Genomic DNA, 19,199 nt, shown 5'->3' on the forward strand with positions numbered 1-19,199 from the left:
ACCCTGCAGCTCGTCAGACTTGCAGAATGCATGAAACAATATTCATCTTACATTACGACCACCAAAATACCATTAGGACGGGAGAAAGTTTAGCAAATTATTTTCAGGTGAATTTACTCTGAAAGTTGTGCACTTAAAAAGCGAGTTAAGCGACCTTTTATTTGGCTCAGCTCTTGTCTCCTGTGAATACGTGAAGTAAATTGATATACAATAGCCGTGTAAGGAGTGCTCTGCAGTCTGTGCCATGCATTAGGAATAAATGACTGCTAATATATTATACTGCCAGCCAAGCTCACTTTTGCCAACATTTTTCACACAGCAGAAACCTGCAGCAGAGATCTGGCGTTTGTGGGACACTATGCAGCCGTCTCAGGATGGTTATATAAATACCAGGCTTTCAATACATGTATAATAATACCGACTTGTTCTTTCTTACAGTAACCAAGATCTGCACTCAGTGTGAAATTGAGCAAAAATCAGAGACCATGAGGGTTCAGTATTGTGCGAGTGATTTTGGTAAGTGGATGTTTCTTGGCCTTATAGCGGACAATTTTACATAGGGATCAGCTTTATCACCATTTTTCACCTTTGACTTAGTGATGTATTTGCTCCAGATTAATCTACTATTTTATGCAGATTAATATATAAGGATCTATTTTTTATGTTGCGGTGATAGGAAATATTCTCTATAGAATACTGGCATCTGAAAAGAAAAGTTAACTGGGACAGTGGAGCACTGTTCTATCGTTCAGCCAGCAGGCTTGGGGATGTCGGCTTATTGAAGCAATGACAATCACTTATCAGCTCTACTTATAAAATAATCAGCTGTAGGGGTCTCCATCGAATAAGGGTTACGATGCCCGCATTGCAGCATTCCTAATGATGAAATGAGGCCATTGCAAGGCTTTGATGGTTTAACTATCGATAATTATCGGGTCTGGAACATCGATGGTTGCTTACAATGGCCATCCTTGCTCAGCTTCACCAGTGATGCTGACCCTTAGTGGTTAGTTAAGGTTAACTTACTGTTCCGCAGGGGCCACATCCAGAGTCTGTGTGTGCACAGAGTTGCAGTTGAGATTGACAGAAATATCTCCAAGATTTGATATATCTCCCCCTTAATGAGGTAGAGGCACACTTGGTGAGGGCTGTGCATCCTACCCCCCCACTCCCCCACCCCCTCTCTGACCATGGGGTACCGACTGCACCCCCCCTGATGTCATCTCTGGGGTCTATTTACTAAGCCGTGGTGAGAGATAAAATGGAAGGAGATTAATTACCAGCCAGTCAGTTCCTAACTGCTATGTTACAAGTCGTGTTGAAAAATGACAGGAGCTGGTTGGCTGCTACTTTATCTCTTTCCACTTTATCTCTCTCTCTCCAAGGCTTAGTAAATAGACCCCATAATCTTGCATAAAGTCACAGAAGCACAACCGACAAAAGATGCAGACACGGATGCTGCTGCCCAAGAGCGAAACACATGGCAGAAACTTGTCACTCACAGGATGCTGCCCATATAAATATTATTTAAACTTGGTGACATTTCCTGTTTTTGGTTTTATATATAAGTTGGTAGGAAATCATTACATCAGGTGTTGTTTTGTAGTTTCTTTAATTCTGTCTTATTCAGGAGACTATGGGATAGTTTAGGTCAGTGGTTCTCAAACTCGGTCCTCAGGACCCCACACAGTGCATGTTTTGCAGGTAACCCAGCAGGTGCACAGGTGTATTAATTACTCACTGACACATTTTAAAAGGTCCACAGGTGGAGCTAATTATGTCACTTGTGATTCTGTGAGGAGACCTGCAAAACATGCACCGTGTGGGGTCCTGAGGACCGAGTTTGAGAACCTGTGGTTTAGGTCATGGGTTCCCTACCTCAGTCCTCACGGCACACTTAGGGGTAAATTTACTAAGATGGGAGCATACTTGCCTACCTGGCCCTCTCCATGAGGGAGAAAATGCTCTGTTCCTGGACTTTCCTGGTAATGTATGATTGACATCACCTGTGGTGAGCTAGTTAATTGATAAGAAAGGCGTTTCACCACAGGTGATAGCGGGTCTGAGACTGAGGGTCGACAGCACAAAGGTCGACACACCTTAGGTCGACACCAATTGGTCGACACACCTTAGGTCGACATGGACAAAAGGTCGACATGGACAAAAGGTCGACAGGAACAAGGTCGACATGGAAAATGGTCGACATGAGTTTTTTATGTTTTTTTGGTGTCGTTTTCTTCGTAGAGTGACCGGGAACCCCAATTAGTGCACCGCGTCCCCTCGCATGGCTCGCTTCGCTCGCCATGCTTCGGGCATGGTGCCTTCGCTCCGCTACCGCTTCGCTCGGCACACTTTACCGTTCCAATCGTAGTCCACGTGGATCGTTAAGTATGAAAAGGTTCAAAAAAAGAAAAAAATTGTGAAAAACTCATGTCGACCTTTTTCCACGTCGACCTTGTTCTTGTCGACCTTTTGGCCATGTCGACCTAAGGTGTGTCGACCAATTGGCATCGACCTAAGGTGTGTCGACCTTTGTGCTGTCGACCTGGAGTCCGGATACCGGTGATAGCAATCATACAGGTATGGATGGGAGTTCTATATAAGATGGGATGTTGCCCATAGCAACCAAACAAACAGATTCTACTTCTCATTTATCTAGCACCTTCTAGAAGTTAATACCTGGATCTGATTGGTTGCTATGGGCAACATCCCATCTTAAATAGAAAACCATCTTAGTAAATTTACCCCTTACAGCAGGCATTCCCAACCGTGGTCCTCAAGGCACACCAACAGGTTTTAGTGATATCCAGGCTTCAGCACAGATGGTTAAATCAAAATAACTGAGGTACTAATTAAGTCACCTGTGTTCAAGCCTGGATATCACTAAAACCAGGACTGAGGTTGGAAAACACTGCCTTACAGTCTAGGTTTCAGTGATATCCTGTGAGCAGGGCCTTCCTACCTCTATGGCTGTCTGTCTTTGCCCAGTTTTGTTCTATAACTGTTGTTCTAATTGTAAAGCGCAACGGAATATGCTGCGCTATATAAGAAACTGCTAATAAATGATAAATACATATCCATGCTTGAGCACAGATTGTTAAAACAAACATTCAAATTAAGTCACCTGTGCTCAAGTATGGCTATCGTTAATACGTGCTTGAGGACCGTGGTTGGGACCCCTAGTTTTAGGCATTGCACACCATAGGGTCAGAATCTGTTATAATCGTTTGCAATGGCCGTATATCACCACTTTGGAACAGAATATGCGGGATGCACAGTTTTTAGCTTAATGTCTTCCTAAGAAACAAAAAGAAAGCTTCAAAGCCCCATGCAATTTGGAAATGCTCTTGATCTGGAAGGGCCTCGTCCTGCTGACGTACAGTATTACCTTATTTTCACCGCTACATTTGCTGAATTAATCAGGGTTTACTGTATTATGATTCCTGAATGCGATACGACGACTTGGGAACATTCAATAAAACCGCAGAAGTGAAATATGTGGATATGATGAGTTAAGATGATTATTCACTGTCATATTAAATCATCCGACATGTGAGAGGTGAATCATAAGTTGTTAATTTGCTCCTGGAAGGCAGAATGTGACAGCTAATAACGCAGAGCTTGTAGCTGGAATAAAGGCCTCAGGATATGTATGTACAGCGAGTGATAAAATCACCATAGTTTTCTTTCGGGAGTAACATCTGCTTTCCTCACTGCAATCATCGGCTGTCAGGAGAATTCTCCGCTGAGTGGAAAAATTCTTTGGGTTGCATACTTCCACGGTATTCCATCCACCGCTCTAACACCAGTTTCCAAACAGGTTATATTAATAAATTGTACCTTTAGCGCAATTCGTTTTGACCACTATTACGTTTTTAATTTATTTGTTGTGGCCTATTTGTGATCTGCGCTACAGCTCAGTTATCTTCATATTGGCTCATTTTTGCACTTACAAAACAGCAAAAACTTTATTGACCAAACAGCTAATCAACAGAAACAGAAAAAAAACCAAAAGCAAAATGTGAATGGTATAAAAATCGCAATAGTCCCCTGCAAGAAGGACAACAGTAAAACAAAACGGGGGGGGGGGGGGGGGAATGATGAGGGACTTGGTGGCGTATTTATTAAAGACCTGTGGGTTTACCTACTAAGCCTTGGAGAGAGATAAAGTGTACGGAGATCAAGAACCAGCCAATTAGCTCCTAACTGCCATTTTTCAAACACAGTCTGTAACATGGCAGTTAGGAGCTGATTGGTTGGTTCTTTATATGTCCACTTTATCTCTCTCCCAGGGGTCTGTTCATGAAGCAGTGAAAAGTGTGGAGAAGTGAGCCAGTGGAGAAGTTGCCCATGGCAACCAATCAGCATTGAAGTAACATTTGTCATTTGCATACTGTACAATTGTACAGAGCAGCTGATTGGTTGCCATGGGCAACTTCTCCACTAGCCCACCTCTCCACTCTTTTCACTGCTTCATGAATAGACCTCCCCAGGCTTAGTACATAGATCCCCTAGAAATGGACAAACAGATGTTTTTGGAATATTGCTGTGTTATTTAGTAATTCATACATCCCAACTCTCCCTATCTCAGTGGGACATTCTCATTTTTTTCGGACACTCTCCTGATGTCCCACCTGTGGGCTACAGTGTCCCGCAGGCAGGGGGATGGGTGGGGGAGCATTACATCACTGCTGCGCTGAACAGCAGAGCAGCAGGTGAATCCTAAATAGATGCACACGGCATCTAAACATTGCAGTTAAGTGTACCGGGGGACTGCCCAGAAGAGTGACAAAAACAGGGGACGTGCTACAAGGTCACGTCCCCTATGCATGAGACAACTTCCAGTTTTGGATAAGGGATCAGGCAGATGGGTTCTGACGGCCAGTCTGAGTAAGCTTCGGCTGGACGAGGGTTGCAAGCATCACTTGTGAAGGTGACCCTACGTCTGTGCAACAATATTGGAATCAGGTCCTTTGTACACAGAGGCTATGCAAAAGTAGCAGTAGGTGTCTTATGTAAAAAGACGCTCACTGCCGACTTCTGTGATCCGATGCTGCACTTCCGAAGATGCAGCATTGGATCATCTGCATGAACATTGAGCATCTGAGTAACCCCGAGATTACTCAGCAAGTCCTGTGAAATCACGCTGCCGGAGCCAGTGAAATTGCATTCAAAGTTACAGCTACTGGCTTCAACACCCTCCCGTTTTCTGAAGCACTGCCCGTCGTCACCCTTAAATGCCAGCAGCAGGGCAATCTTGCTGCGGCTTTTAGGGCACTGCCAGCACGCATTGCAGCTTCTGCTTATGGGCAGATCTTAAAACAAAGGAATTAACAAAGATAGATAGATAGATAGATAGATAGATAGATAGATAGATAGATAGATAGATAGATAGATAGATACGTATATGATCAAAGAGAGCAGCACTCCAGATACAATATATGCTTAAACAAAGGCTTGTTTGTACTGCTGAAACAGAGAGCAAGCATTGACTTTGTTATTAACACATACAGCGCAGCATCACACAATGGGGGTCATTCCGACCTGATCGTACGCTGCAGTTGTTCACAGCGCAGCAATCGGGTCGTAACTGCACATGCGCCCACGCCGCAGTGCGCCGGCACATGCCAGATGGCCTAAGGTCGTCGTTACCTAGCGATCACTCAGGCAGGGACGGTCGCTGGGCGGGAAGGGGCGGCACGGTGGCATTTGGCCACCGTTTTTGGGGCACAGTCGTGCGAGGGGGGGGGGGAGCCGCAGTAGCTGCGCCACGTAAGACGCAGCCGCTGCGACCCGGGGCAGTGATGAGTAACTCCCGACCAGCCGCAGTGGCTGAGCTAGCCGGGAGTTACTCTCCAAGTACAAGAGCATTGCCGCTGTGCGATGCTTTTGCACTTGTGCGGGGAGGGGGGGCGGACTGACATGCGGGGCAGACTAGCCCTGTGCTGGGCATGCGGGGCGGACTAGTCCTGTGCTGGGCGTCCCCCACATGTCTGGGAAGATGATCGTAGCTGTGCTAAATTTAGCACAGCTACGATCAACTCGGAATGACCCCCAATGTCAGAGACTGCAATTTGCCATTTAGAAAAGACACACAGTAGAACTGATAATTAGCTATAACTTTAAACTTACAAGCACAGTGAAGCCCCTTACATGAGAGCAGTTTTAAAATTTCATTTCACAATTAAATGCCAGTAAATAAGATATACTGTACAGTAGGTTCTCCGGCCGCACTTCCAATTCATGTGCACAGTTGCCAATTATATAAATATCACTGAAGAGAGGGAGCTTTCTGGGGTCACCCTTCATGCTTGAATGCTGAGCTAATGTTTTGTTACTTGTAAAAGGTTATTGATGTCCATCAAAAATTAAGCACTTCTTTTCTCAGACATTCTGGTAATGGACTATCAGAAAGAACACACAGAAAGATACTACATAGTCCCATATTTACCTCTTAAAAACATAACAATTTTAATTGTTATTTCTTTATGTAATAAGCCTGGAGAAGTGATAAAGCAGTGATAAGTGCAAGGTGATAACGCACCAGCCAATCAGCTCCTAACTGTCAATTTACATATTGGAGCTGATTGGCTGGTGCATTATTACCTTGCACTTATCACTGCTTTATCACCTCTCCAGGCTTAATACATCTGCCCCATTGTGCTCTATCTAGTATTTTTCCTCTTTTGTGTTCTTTCATATATAACATGGGCTGCTATAAGACGTGACCCACTTCAGGTGGATCTCCCGTTTCAGATATTGGGCGATCCCGGCAAGGCATGGCTCATTTGAGTAATTGCTTTCAGTAATGCTGGAAGGTGGGGTGTATGCCACAACAACCATCTGATGACAGGAGACTCACATTACTACTCGGTGCTGTGAAACCACATGTCCACTTTTAGTAGAACTGTTGTTGATTCAAATGTCCTTTGTTTATATAACATAGGGGGAGTACCACCTTGAGATCCCTGGCCTCAAACACGATCATCTTAAATGAATCACGATCAGGAAAAACCAGCAAAGTGGAAGTTAGAACAGCTCCATAGAGTTACCATACAGCACAGGTTCTCAAACTCAGTCCTCAAGAACCCCCAACAGATCACAGTTTCCAGGTCTCCTCACAGAATCACAAGTGAAAAATCGGTTCCACCTGTGGATCTTTTAAAATGTGTCACCGAGTAATGAACATAACTGTGCACCTGCTAGGAGATCTGGAAAACGTGAACTGTGTGGGGTCCTGAGGACCGAGTTTGAGAACCACTGCCATAGAGCAATGGTTCTCAAACTCGTTCCTCATGACCCCACACAGTTCACGTTTTCCAGATCACCCAGCAGGTGCAATGTGTTTTAAAAATGCACGTGACCTGAAAAACATGAACCGTGTGGGGTACTGAGGACAGAGTTTGAGAACCACTGCCATAGAGCAATGGATGGCCTGAATCCTCGATTGCCATTAGCTGCGGTGTCAGTCATTTGTCAAACATAGGGGACATCCTCTGCTGCAAATCCCCGCTTGTCTGTGTGATCTAGTTTTGAAGAATGGATACAAGAGGCGCCTTGATTTTAATCAAACACTAAAAACATATTTGATAGTAAACTGGAGCATATAAGGGAAATATTTAATATTAAAATTGACCCAAGTTTTCAGTGCCATCAAACACTTTGAGTGCTGTCAACAGAATTGTACCATATACTGTACCAGGAATACGATATGTATCTGCTGTAAACATAAGAAGTAACCATACAATGTTTATACCGCAAAGTCATGTTACGGCCAAGGATGAGTTACAGTTCATTACCGCAGCGCTCTACAGGAATTTCCTAAACAATTCGTTGGAGCTGTATAAAACGATTGCAGCCAGATAACATAACCATCAAATGTGAAAATAAAACCTATCAGGCAAAATGCATGTCATAATCTGGGCAGGGGATACATAGAATACGGCTGTGTTGTCCTTTATTTGCTGCGCTCGCTGTACATTTCCCAGGAAGAAAAAATTCTGTCCTGGTAGGAGATTGTCCAGTTTTTTTTATTTGAAAAGGAAAAGTATAACGGAACATTCGTACAATATTAATACTGTGTGGGCATTTTAATTACATTGTGTTTATTCCCCTACATAAGTAATTGTGTGAGCAAATTTAAGAGTTGCATGAAGAATATAACACATACCATATACAGCCCTGGAAACAGTCAACCTGCTCTGCTAAAAGAAACCGTTTTGCATGTTTAATTGCAGATGCTACAAAGTGCCCCTGTTAACTAACAACTGTAATATTGCAGACATGTTTTATTTGCAACAGTAAGATCAACACAGAGGGTCACATTGTTGAATGTTGAATATATTCCTGGTTGCAGAGTATATATAGAGCCTGGTTGGGCGGGGGAAAGAAGGCGGGCTGGTGGGCAGTGTGGAAGCATTGCACCACGAGTGCATCATTATTGCGCCAACTGTACAAAGTCGCTATTGCCGTAATTGTAGGGTGGGGCCACGATGATGTAATTCAACATGAATTGCATCATCAAGCTGCCAAAGTAGGTAACAGCAGGGGCGTCCTACGGGAGACTTTCCTTCTTTACAGGGTGTCCGGGAGAGCCAAAAGAGATTTGTGAGTCTCCCGCACATTCTGGGAGAGTAAGTAAGCATGCCATGCTTTCACGTCTTCACTTACGACTGAATAGGCATAAGTGGGCTGTGATGGGTTGCGTAAGCGGGGGCATGTCAACAGAACGTAGTGTTGGTCCTAAGCATAGGTGTATCTTATGCACCAACTGTAGACCAGGGGTCAAGGAACTTTTTTACCTTTTACCCCAAAATATATTTAGATACGCCGACGTTACCCCCTAGATTTGAAAGGAAGGAAATCATATATTATTGTGCATATATACTGGTTATCACTGTTTATATGGCATTTCTGAGATAGTGTGTGTGTGTGTGTGTGTGTGTGTGTGTGTGTGTGTGTGTGTGTGTGTGTGTGTGTGTGTGTGTGTGTTGTGTGTGTGTGTGTGTGTGTGTATATGTGTATATATATATATATATATATATATATGTGTGTACATATATATATATATATATATATTTATAAATAATTATTTTATTTTATTTTTATTATTATTATTTTCGCCAATTATTTTTTGGCAATGAATGGGTTAATTAACACTTTCTCCCCAAAACACCAGAATGAATGTAAGAAAGATGGATGAGGGTGGAAGGGGACACGACTTTTAGGAGACAGATGGTCACATCCTCACCTCAGTAATGTTATGTGGGCCACTGTCTCATCCTGCAGAACTCCGTCAGCGGTCAGCCACACAACACTTCAAGTTCTGTGTGTGGGTTGGCGGGCCACGGGCGGGAGGACAAGACAGCGCAGGGTGGGCGTGAGGGAGCGCTGTGTGACGTCAGCATGTCACACCGCGCCAGGAACACAGCACAGGGTGGCCGAGAGCACAGCGCAGGGTGGGCAGGAGGGAGCACGGTGTGACGTTAACATGTCACATCGCGAGCCGGCCGGTGCTGGACAGGGCTGTGTCTCGGCAGCGCGACCGTCCATTACCCCAGGAATTTCATTTTTACCCCATTTCGGGTAATTTACCCCTGTTCCCTGACTACTGCTGTAGACTGTTACGAGTGCGTGCAGATGATGAATACAATGTTGGGGTATATAGATAAAGGGTGGCTCACCTTTGGATGTGCACCACCCTGCCTACGGTAACTATATGCATTTTCTATGCACGTAATACAGGGGCACATATGGCCGATTTCCATCCAACTGTGCACCAGGCCCAGGGGCCCATCACGGATCGAATAATTCAACGGAGAACTTGAAAGGGAGACGAGAGTTCCTTCCGGGGTTGTCATACAAGCCAGTGAGGAATTGCCGTGCATTAGGATTTATCCCTATAAGCTACACAGTCAACTGTTTTCATAAATCACAGCCACACATATTGTATTCATGTGCAAGCACTGAGCGCTGCTCGCCAAGAAGACCTCACAGCGGAAGGAAGCAGGCTTATTCTTGTTTATAGAAAATATACATGTGGTTGCTGAGGGATATCGTAATGGGATCTAAATCAATAGGAAAATGACTTCCCGTGGCAAAGGCCTGTGGGTGATGCCTCTTCAGTGGAAATAGTAATAGGAGTGTCACTCAGCGAGATAATTGGATTAAGAAAGAAATCTCTTCTGAGGGAAAAATATGTTGGCTAGCAACAAAATATGATTTAAACAGAAACACATCTCTAGCCTGAGGTCAGCTCATCCGCATAGCACAGCAATCTGTTATCACAGAGGCTTTGTACCTTCAAAGGAATTTGTGACTTTATTCTGAGTAAGCTATAGGCCAACAAGTGTGGAACGAGGCACTAGGTACAACCCTTTACACTGGCTAGCAGGTAACCTTATATTCATTGCACTAAGGGGGAGATGTACTAAGCAGTGATAAGATCGGAGAAGTGAGCCAGTGGAGAAGTTGCCCTATCACCCAATCAGCGGCTCTGTATAATTTTATAGTATGCAAATTATAAATGTTACTTTAATGCTGATTGGTTGCCATGGGCAACTTCTCCACTGGCTCACTTCTCCACTTTTATCACTGCTTTACACATCTTCCCCTAAATCCTGTTTGTTTGTTTTTTAAATAACTTTATAAAGACTTTTGGGTCTATTCATGAAGCAGTGAAAAGTGTGGAGAAGTGAGCCAGTGGAGAAGTTGCCCATGTCAACCAATCAGCATTGAAGTAACATTTATAATTTGCATTCTGTAAAATTATACAGAGCAGCTGATTGGTTGCCATGGGCAATCTGTATTACTGCATGCATGGGCACTGACAATGGCCATCTCAGTCCTTGCACATTCAGCTGCATGGATGTACACAAGGGAGGGAGGTTGCAGCAGCACATGCATAAACTTGCAGACGGGTGACCGCCAATAAATGCTGCTACGTGCCCTTCTGCGCCCACCTCTGAATCAGACCAATGATGAGATGTAGGTTATAACTTAGATTGAGTAAAATCCATTTAGCATTGTACGACACCTGCACTTACAGTACTGTAAATTGAGCAATATAAAGGAAGCCTTTAATCCTCAGCAGATGATCTCTTTGAACCTTCTATCACTACTTGCAAGAGATAGCATACATCAAGGCTACAGTGAGATGTGTGCTGTTGTTTTATTTCCGGAGATAGGGCCTCTCCTTGTCAATTAAATGGTCATTGCCAGCTTAAGTGTCGTAACGGGGCTGGGCAAGGGGGCAGCGCACCCTCCCAAATATTTGAGAGGCACCAATCAATGGGCCTAATTCAGACCTGATCGTAGCAGCAAATTTGTTAGCTAGTGGACAATACCATGTGCACTGCAGGTGGGGCAGATATAACACGTACAGAGAGAGCGTAAGATTTAAGTGGGTTACATTGTTTCTGTGCAGGGTAAATACTGGCTGCTTTATTTTTACACTGCAATTTAGATTTCAGTTTGAACACACCCCACCCAAATCTAACTCTCTCTGCACATGTTATATCTGCCCCACCTGCAGTGCACATGGTTTTGTCCAACTGTTAACAAATTTGCTGCTATGATCAGGTCTGAATTAGGCCCAAAGTACTCATCGCGGGGCACAGTGTGGCACCATCTAGGATTACCACGGGCAGTGTCAGGATGGAGATAATCTGCTTTCCAGCTGCTCCACCTCCCCCCTCCCGACAGCTCTTCTCCGCCTGCCTCCAGGGCCCTCCTGCACCCAGCTCCAGACTGTACAGTGTGTGGCGATATACTGTGGGCTGGCTCCGCCTCTGGGACCAACCCTGTGCCCTTCTCACCTTCATATGTTCCTCTCCTCCCGGGATACGGTCATTAGGTCGACAGTCATTAGGTCGACCACTATTGGTTGACATGCATTAGGTCGCCATGGTCACTAGGTCGACATGTACTAGATTGACATGGAAAAATGTCTACATGCGTTTTCCCCATTTTTTCCCCATTTTTTAAAACTTTTTCATACTTTACGATCCACGTGGACTACGATTGGGAATAGTAACCTGGCCGAGCGCAGCGGTAGCTCAAAGCATGGCGAGCCATGAGAGGGGACACGGTGCACTAATTGGGGTTCCTCGTTACTTTACAGTGAAAACGGCACCCAAAAAAGTAAAAAAAAACTTTTTCCATGTTGACCATGTTCAACCTATTTCAGGTGTCGCCCTAGTAACTGTCGATCAATAGTGGTCGACCTAATGACTTTCAACCTAATGCATGTCGACCCTATGACCAGCAGCGGATCATGCTACAGGCACACGGGATTTTTGCCCAGGGCGCCGCCTTCCGGAGGGCGCCGCCGCAGTGGCAAGATCCGCTACTGGTGGTGACTCCCCCCCCCCCCCCGGTGCCGGTACTGCTGTGCGGTGCGCGATGAAGACATCGCGCACCGCACTGCATTGTGGGAGCGGCACTTAGACATTAGGGGTCATGATTGACCTCTAGTGTCTATTAGAGATGAGCGGGTTCGGTTTCTCGGAAACCGAACCCCCCCGAACTTCAGCCTTTTTACACGGGTCCGAGGCAGACTCGGATCTTCCCGCCTTGCTCGGCTAACCCGAGCGTGCCCGAACGTCATCATCCCGCTGTCGGATTCTCGCGAGGCTCGGATTCTATATAAGGAGCCGCGCGTCGCCGCCATTTTCACACGTGCATTGAGATTGATAGGGAGAGGACGTGGCTGGCGTCCTCTCCGTTTAGAGTAGACTAGAGAGTAGTAGAGAGTAGAGACACTTGATTTACTAATTTTGGGGAGCATATTAGGACGGAGTACTACTTGCTGATAGTGTGACCAGTGACCACCAGTTTAATTAATCCGTTCTCTGCCTGAAAAAAAACGATACACAGTGTGACACAGTCACATACCATATCTGTGCTCAGCCTCAGTGTGCCCTCAGTGTGCTGCATCATCTATGTAATACTGTATATCTGACTGTGCTGAGTGCTCACTGCTCACACAGCTTAATTGTGGGGGAGACTGGGGAGCAGTTATAGCAGGAGTACATATTTTAACAGTGCACACTTTTGCTGCCAGAGTGCCACTGCCAGTGCCAGTGTGACTGACCAGTGACCACTACTACTTGCTGATAGTGAGACCAGTGACCACCAGTTTAATTAATCCGTTCTCTGCCTGAAAAAAAACGATACACAGTGTGACACAGTCACATACCATATCTGTGCTCAGCCTCAGTGAGCCCTCAGTGTGCTGCATCATCTATGTAATACTGTATATCTGACTGTGCTGAGTGCTCACTGCTCACACAGCTTAATTGTGGGGGAGACAGGGGAGCAGTTATAGCAGGAGTACATATTTTAACAGTGCACACTTTTGCTGCCAGAGTGCCACTGCCAGTGCCAGTGTGACTGACCAGTGACCACTGACCACCAGTATATTGTGATTGTCTGCCTGAAAAAGTTAAACACTCGTCGTGTGGTGTTTTTATTCTATAAACGCATTCTGCTGACAGTGTCCAGCAGGTCCGTCATTATATAATATATACCTGTCCGGCTGCAGTAGTGATATATATATATTTTTTATATCATTATCATCCAGTCTATATTAGCACTGCAGCAGACGCAGTACGGTAGTCCACGGCTGTAGCTACCTCCGTGTCGGCAGTCGCTCGTCCATCCATAATTGTATACCACCTACCCGTGGTGTTTTTTTTTTTTCTATCTTCTTGATACTAGTAGCTTACTTTAGGAGTCTGCAGTGCTGAGCTGACAGTGTCCAGCAGGTCCGTCATTATATAATATATACCTGTCCGGCTGCAGTAGTGATATATATATATATATATTTTATATCATTATCATCCAGTCTATATTAGCAGCAGACGCAGTACGGTAGTCCACGGCTGTAGCTACTTCTGTGTCGGCAGTCGCTAGTCCATCCATAATTGTATACCACCTACCTGTGGTGTTTTTTTTTTTTTTCTATCTTCTTGATACTACTAGTAGCTTACTTTAGGAGTCTGCAGTGCTGAGCTGACAGTGTCCAGCAGGTCCGTCATTATATAATATATACCTGTCCTGCTGCAGTAGTGATATATATATATATTTTTTATATCATTATCATCCAGTCTATATTAGCAGCAGACGCAGTACGGTAGTCCACGGCTGTAGCTACCTCTGTGTCGGCAGTCGCTAGTCCATCCATAATTGTATACCACCTACCCGTGGTGTTTTTTTTCTTTCTATCTTCTTGATACTACTAGTAGCTTACTTTAGGAGTCTGCAGTGCTGAGCTGACAGTGTCCAGCAGGTCCGTCATTATATAATATATACCTGTCCGGCTGCAGTAGTGATATATATATATATATTTTTTATATCATTATCATCCAGTCTATATTAGCAGCAGACGCAGTACGGTAGTCCACGGCTGTAGCTACCTCTGTGTCGGCAGTCGCTAGTCCATCCATAATTGTATACCACCTACCTGTGGTGTTTTTTTTTTTCTATCTTCTTGATACTACTAGTAGCTTACTTTAGGAGTCTGCAGTGCTGAGCTGACAGTGTCCAGCAGGTCCGTCATTATATAATATATACCTGTCCGGCTGCAGTAGTGATATATATATATTTTTTATATCATTATCATCCAGTCTATATTAGCAGCAGACGCAGTACGGTAGTCCACGGCTGTAGCTACCTCTGTGTCGGCAGTCGCTAGTCCATCCATAATTGTATACCACCTACCTGTGGTGTTTTTTTTTTCTATCTTCTTGATACTACTAGTAGCTTACTTTAGGAGTCTGCAGTGCTGAGCTGACAGTGTCCAGCAGGTCCGTCATTATATAATATATACCTCTCCGGCTGCAGTAGTGATATATATATATATTTTTTTATATCATTATCATCCAGTCTATATTAGCAGCAGACGCAGTACGGTAGTCCACGGCTGTAGCTACCTCTGTGTCGGCAGTCGCTCGTCAATCCATAAGTATACTAGTATCCATCCATCTCCATTGTTTACCTGAGGTGCCTTTTAGTTGTGCCTATTAAAATATGGAGAACAAAAATGTTGAGGTTCCAAAAATAGGGAAAGATCAAGATCGACTTCCACCTCGTGCTGAAGCTGCTGCCACTAGTCATGGCCGAGACGATGAAATGCCAGCAACGTCGTCTGCCAAGGCCGATGCCCAATGTCATAGTACAGAGCATGTAAAATCCAAAACACCAAATATCAGTAAAAAAAGGACTCAAAAATCTAAAATAAAATTGTCGGAGAAGCGTAAACTTGCCAATATGCCATTTACCACACGGAGTGGCAAGGAACGGCTGAGGCCCTGGCCTATGTTCATGGCTAGTGGTTCAGCTTCACATGAGGATGGAAGCACTCAGCCTCTCGCTAGAAAAATGAAAAGACTCAAGCTGGCAAAAGCACAGCAATGAACTGTGCGTTCTTCGAAATCACAAATCCACAAGGAGAGTCCAATTGTGTCGTTTGCGATGCCTGACCTTCCCAACACTGGACGTGAAGAGCATGCGCCTTCCACCATTTGCACGCCCCCTGCAAGTGCTGGAAGGAGCACCCGCAGTCCAGTTCCTGATAGTCAGATTGAAGATGTCAGTGTTGAAGTACACCAGGATGAGGAGGATATGGGTGTTGCTGGCGCTGGAGAGGAAATTGACCAGTAGGATTCTGATGGTGAGGTGGTTTGTTTAAGTCAGGCACCCGGGGAGACACCTGTTGTCCGTGGGAGGAATAGGGCCATTGACATGCCTGGTGAAAATACCAAAAAAATCAGCTCTTCGGTGTGGAAGTATTTCAAAAGAAATGCGGACAACATTTGTCAAGCCGTGTGTTGCCTTTGTCAAGCTGTAATAAGTAGGGGTAAGGACGTTAACCACCTCGGAACATCCTCCCTTATACGTCACCTGCAGTGCATTCATCATAAGTCAGTGACAAGTTCAAAAACTTTGGGCGACAGCGGAAGCAGTCCACTGACCAGTAAATCCCTTCTTCTTGTAACCAAGCTCACGCAAACCACCCTACCAACTCCCTCAGTGTCAATTTCCTCCTGCCCCAGGAATGCCAATAGTACTGCAGGCCATGTCACTGGCAATTAAGACGAGTCCTCTCCTGCCTGGGATTCCTCCGATGCATCCTTGCGTGTAACGCCTACTGCTGCTGGCGCTGCTGCTGTTGCTGCTGGGAGTCGATGGTCATCCCAGAGGGGAAGTCGTACTCGTAGACCACTTTTACTACTTCCACCAAGCAATTGACTGTCCAACAGTCCTTTGCGAGGAAGATGAAATATCACAGCAGTCATCCTGCTGCAAAGCGGATAACTGAGGCCTTGGCATCCTGGGCGGTGAGAAACGTGGTTCCGGTATCCATCATTACTGCAGAGGCAACTAGAGACTTTTTGGAGGTACTGTGTCCCCGGTACCAAATACCATCTAGGTTCCATTTCTCTAGGCAGGCGATACCAAAAATGTACACAGACCTCAGAAAAAGACTCACCAGTGTCCTAAAAAATGCAGTTGTACCCAATGTCCACTTAACCACGGACATGTGGACAAGTGGAGCAGGGAAGGCTCAGGACTATATGACTGTGACAGCCCACTGGGTAGATGTATGGACTCCCGCCGCAAGAACAGCAGCGGCGGCACCAGTAGCAGCATCTCGCAAACGCCAACTCTTTCCTAGGCAGGCTACGCTTTGTATCACCGCTTTCCAGAATACGCACACAGCTAAAAACCTCTTACGGCAACTGAGGAAGATCATCGCAGAATGGCTTACCCCAATTGGACTCTCCTGTGGATTTGTGGCATCGGACAACGCCAGCAATATTGTGTGTGCATTAAATATGGGCAAATTCCAGCACGTCCCATGTTTTGCACATACCTTGAATTTGGTGGTGCAGAATTATTTAAAAAACGAGAGGGGCGTGCAAGAGATGCTGTCGGTGGCCAGAAGAATTGCGGGACACTTTCGGCGTACAGGCACCACGTACAGAAGACTGGAGCACCACCAAAAACGCCTGAACCTGCCCTGCCATCATCTGAAGCAAGAAGTGGTAACGAGGTGGAATTCAACCCTCTATATGCTTCAGAGGTTGGAGGAGCAGCAAAAGGCCATTCAAGCCTATACAACTGAGCACGATATAGGAGGTGGAATGCACCTGTCTCAAGCGCAGTGGAGAATGATTTCAACGTTGTGCAAGGTTCTGCAACCTTTTGAACTTGCCACACGTGAAGTCAGTTCAGACACTGCCAGCCTGAGTCAGGTCATTCCCCTCATTAGGCTTTTGCAGAAGAAGCTGGAGACACTGAAGGAGGAGCTAACACAGAGCGATTCCGCTAGGCATGTGGGACTTGTGGATGGAGCCCTTAATTCGCTTAACAAGGATTCACGGGTGGTCAATCTGTTGAAATCAGAGCAGTACATTTTGGCCACCGTGCTCGATCCTAGATTTAAAACCTACCTTGGATCTCTCTTTCCGGCAGACACAAGTCTGCTGGGGTTCAAAGAACTGCTGGTGACAAAATTGTCAAGTCAAGCGGAACGCGACCTGTCAACATCTCCTCCTTCACATTCTCCCGCAACTGGGGGTGCGAGGAAAAGGCTCAGAATTCCGAGCCCACCCGCTGGCGGTGATGCAGGGCAGTCTGGAGCGACTGCTGATGCTGACATCTGGTCCGGACTGAAGGACCTGACAACGATTACGGACATGTCGTCTACTGTCACTGCATATGATTCTCTCCCCATTGAAAGAATGGTGGAGGATTATATGAGTGACCGCATCCAAGTAGGCACGTCAGACAGTCCGTACTTATACTGGCAGGAAAAAGAGGCAATTTAGAGGCCCTTGCACAAACTGGCTTTATTCTACCTAAGTTGCCCTCCCACAAGTGTGTACTCCGAAAGAGTGTTTAGTGCCGCCGCTCACCTTGTCAGCAATCGGCGTACGAGGTTACATCCAGAAAATGTGGAGAAGATGATGTTCATTAAAATGAATTATAATCAATTCCTCCGTGGAGACATTGACCAGCAGCAATTGCCTCCACAAAGTACACAGGGAGCTGAGATGGTGGATTCCAGTGGGGACGAATTGATAATCTGTGAGGAGGGGGATGTACACGGTGATATATCGGAGGATGATGATGAGGTGGACATCTTGCCTCTGTAGAGCCAGTTTGTGCAAGGAGAGATTAATTGCTTCTTTTTTGGTGGGGGTCCAAACCAACCCGTCATTTCAGTCACAGTCGTGTGGCAGACCCTATCACTGAAATGATGGGTTGGTAAAAGTGTGCATGTCCTGTTTATACAACATAAGGGTGGGTGGGAGGGCCCAAGGACAATTCCATCTTGCACCTCTTTTTTCTTTCATTTTTCTTTGCGTCATGTGCTGTTTGGGGGGTGTTATTTGGAAGGGCCATCCTGCGTGACACTGCAGTGCCACTCCTAGATGGGCCAGGTGTTTGTGTCGGCCACTAGGGTCGCTTAGCTTACTCACACAGCTACCTCATTGCGCCTCTTTTTTTCTTTGCGTCATGTGCTGTTTGGGGAGTGTTTTTTGGAAGGGCCATCCTGCGTGACACTGCAGTGCCACTCCTAGATGGGCCAGGTGTTTGTGTCGGCCACTAGGGTCGCTTAGCTTACTCACACAGCTACCTCATTGCGCCTCTTTTTTTCTTTGCGTCATGTGCTGTTTGGGGAGTGTTTTTTGGAAGGGCCATCCTGCGTGACACTGCAGTGCCACTCCTAGATGGGCCAGGTGTTTGTGTCGGCCACTAGGGTCGCTTAGCTTACTCACACAGCTACCTCATTGCGCCTCTTTTTTTCTTTGCGTCATGTGCTGTTTGGGGAGTGTTTTTTGGAAGGGCCATCCTGCGTGACACTGCAGTGCCACTCCTAGATGGGCCAGGTGTTTGTGTCTGCCACTAGGGTCGCTTAGCTTACTCACACAGCTACCTCATTGCGCCTCTTTTTTTCTTTGCGTCATGTGCTGTTTGGGGAGTGTTTTTTGGAAGGGCCATCCTGCGTGACACTGCAGTGCCACTCCTAGATGGGCCAGGTGTTTGTGTCGGCCACTTGGGTCGCTTAGCTTAGCCATCCAGCGACCTCGGTGCAAATTTTAGGACTAAAAATAATATTGTGAGGTGTGAGGTGTGAGGTGTTCAGAATAGACTGAAAATGAGTGGAAATTATGGTTATTGAGGTTAAT

The 19,199-nt window shown here is 45.7% G+C and overlaps 2 protein-coding genes across 5 annotated transcripts in view; one reads left to right on the forward strand and one right to left on the reverse strand.

The window, feature by feature from the left end:
- The window catches only part of GOLGA7B (golgin A7 family member B), a 688,836-nt gene that overhangs the window by 514,491 nt on the left and 155,146 nt on the right, over positions 1 to 19,199 (reverse strand). The window lies entirely within an intron of this gene.
- Positions 1 to 19,199, forward strand: part of SFRP5 (secreted frizzled related protein 5) — a 251,907-nt gene that overhangs the window by 105,403 nt on the left and 127,305 nt on the right. The window contains exon 2 of the mRNA XM_063962308.1: positions 439 to 516. Coding sequence (XP_063818378.1) covers positions 439 to 516 — 78 coding nt within the window. The remainder of the gene's footprint in view (positions 1 to 438; positions 517 to 19,199) is intronic.

The sequence above is a fragment of the Pseudophryne corroboree genome, chromosome 3 (genome assembly GCF_028390025.1).
Source record: "Pseudophryne corroboree isolate aPseCor3 chromosome 3, aPseCor3.hap2, whole genome shotgun sequence".
Classification (NCBI taxonomy): domain Eukaryota; kingdom Metazoa; phylum Chordata; class Amphibia; order Anura; family Myobatrachidae; genus Pseudophryne; species Pseudophryne corroboree.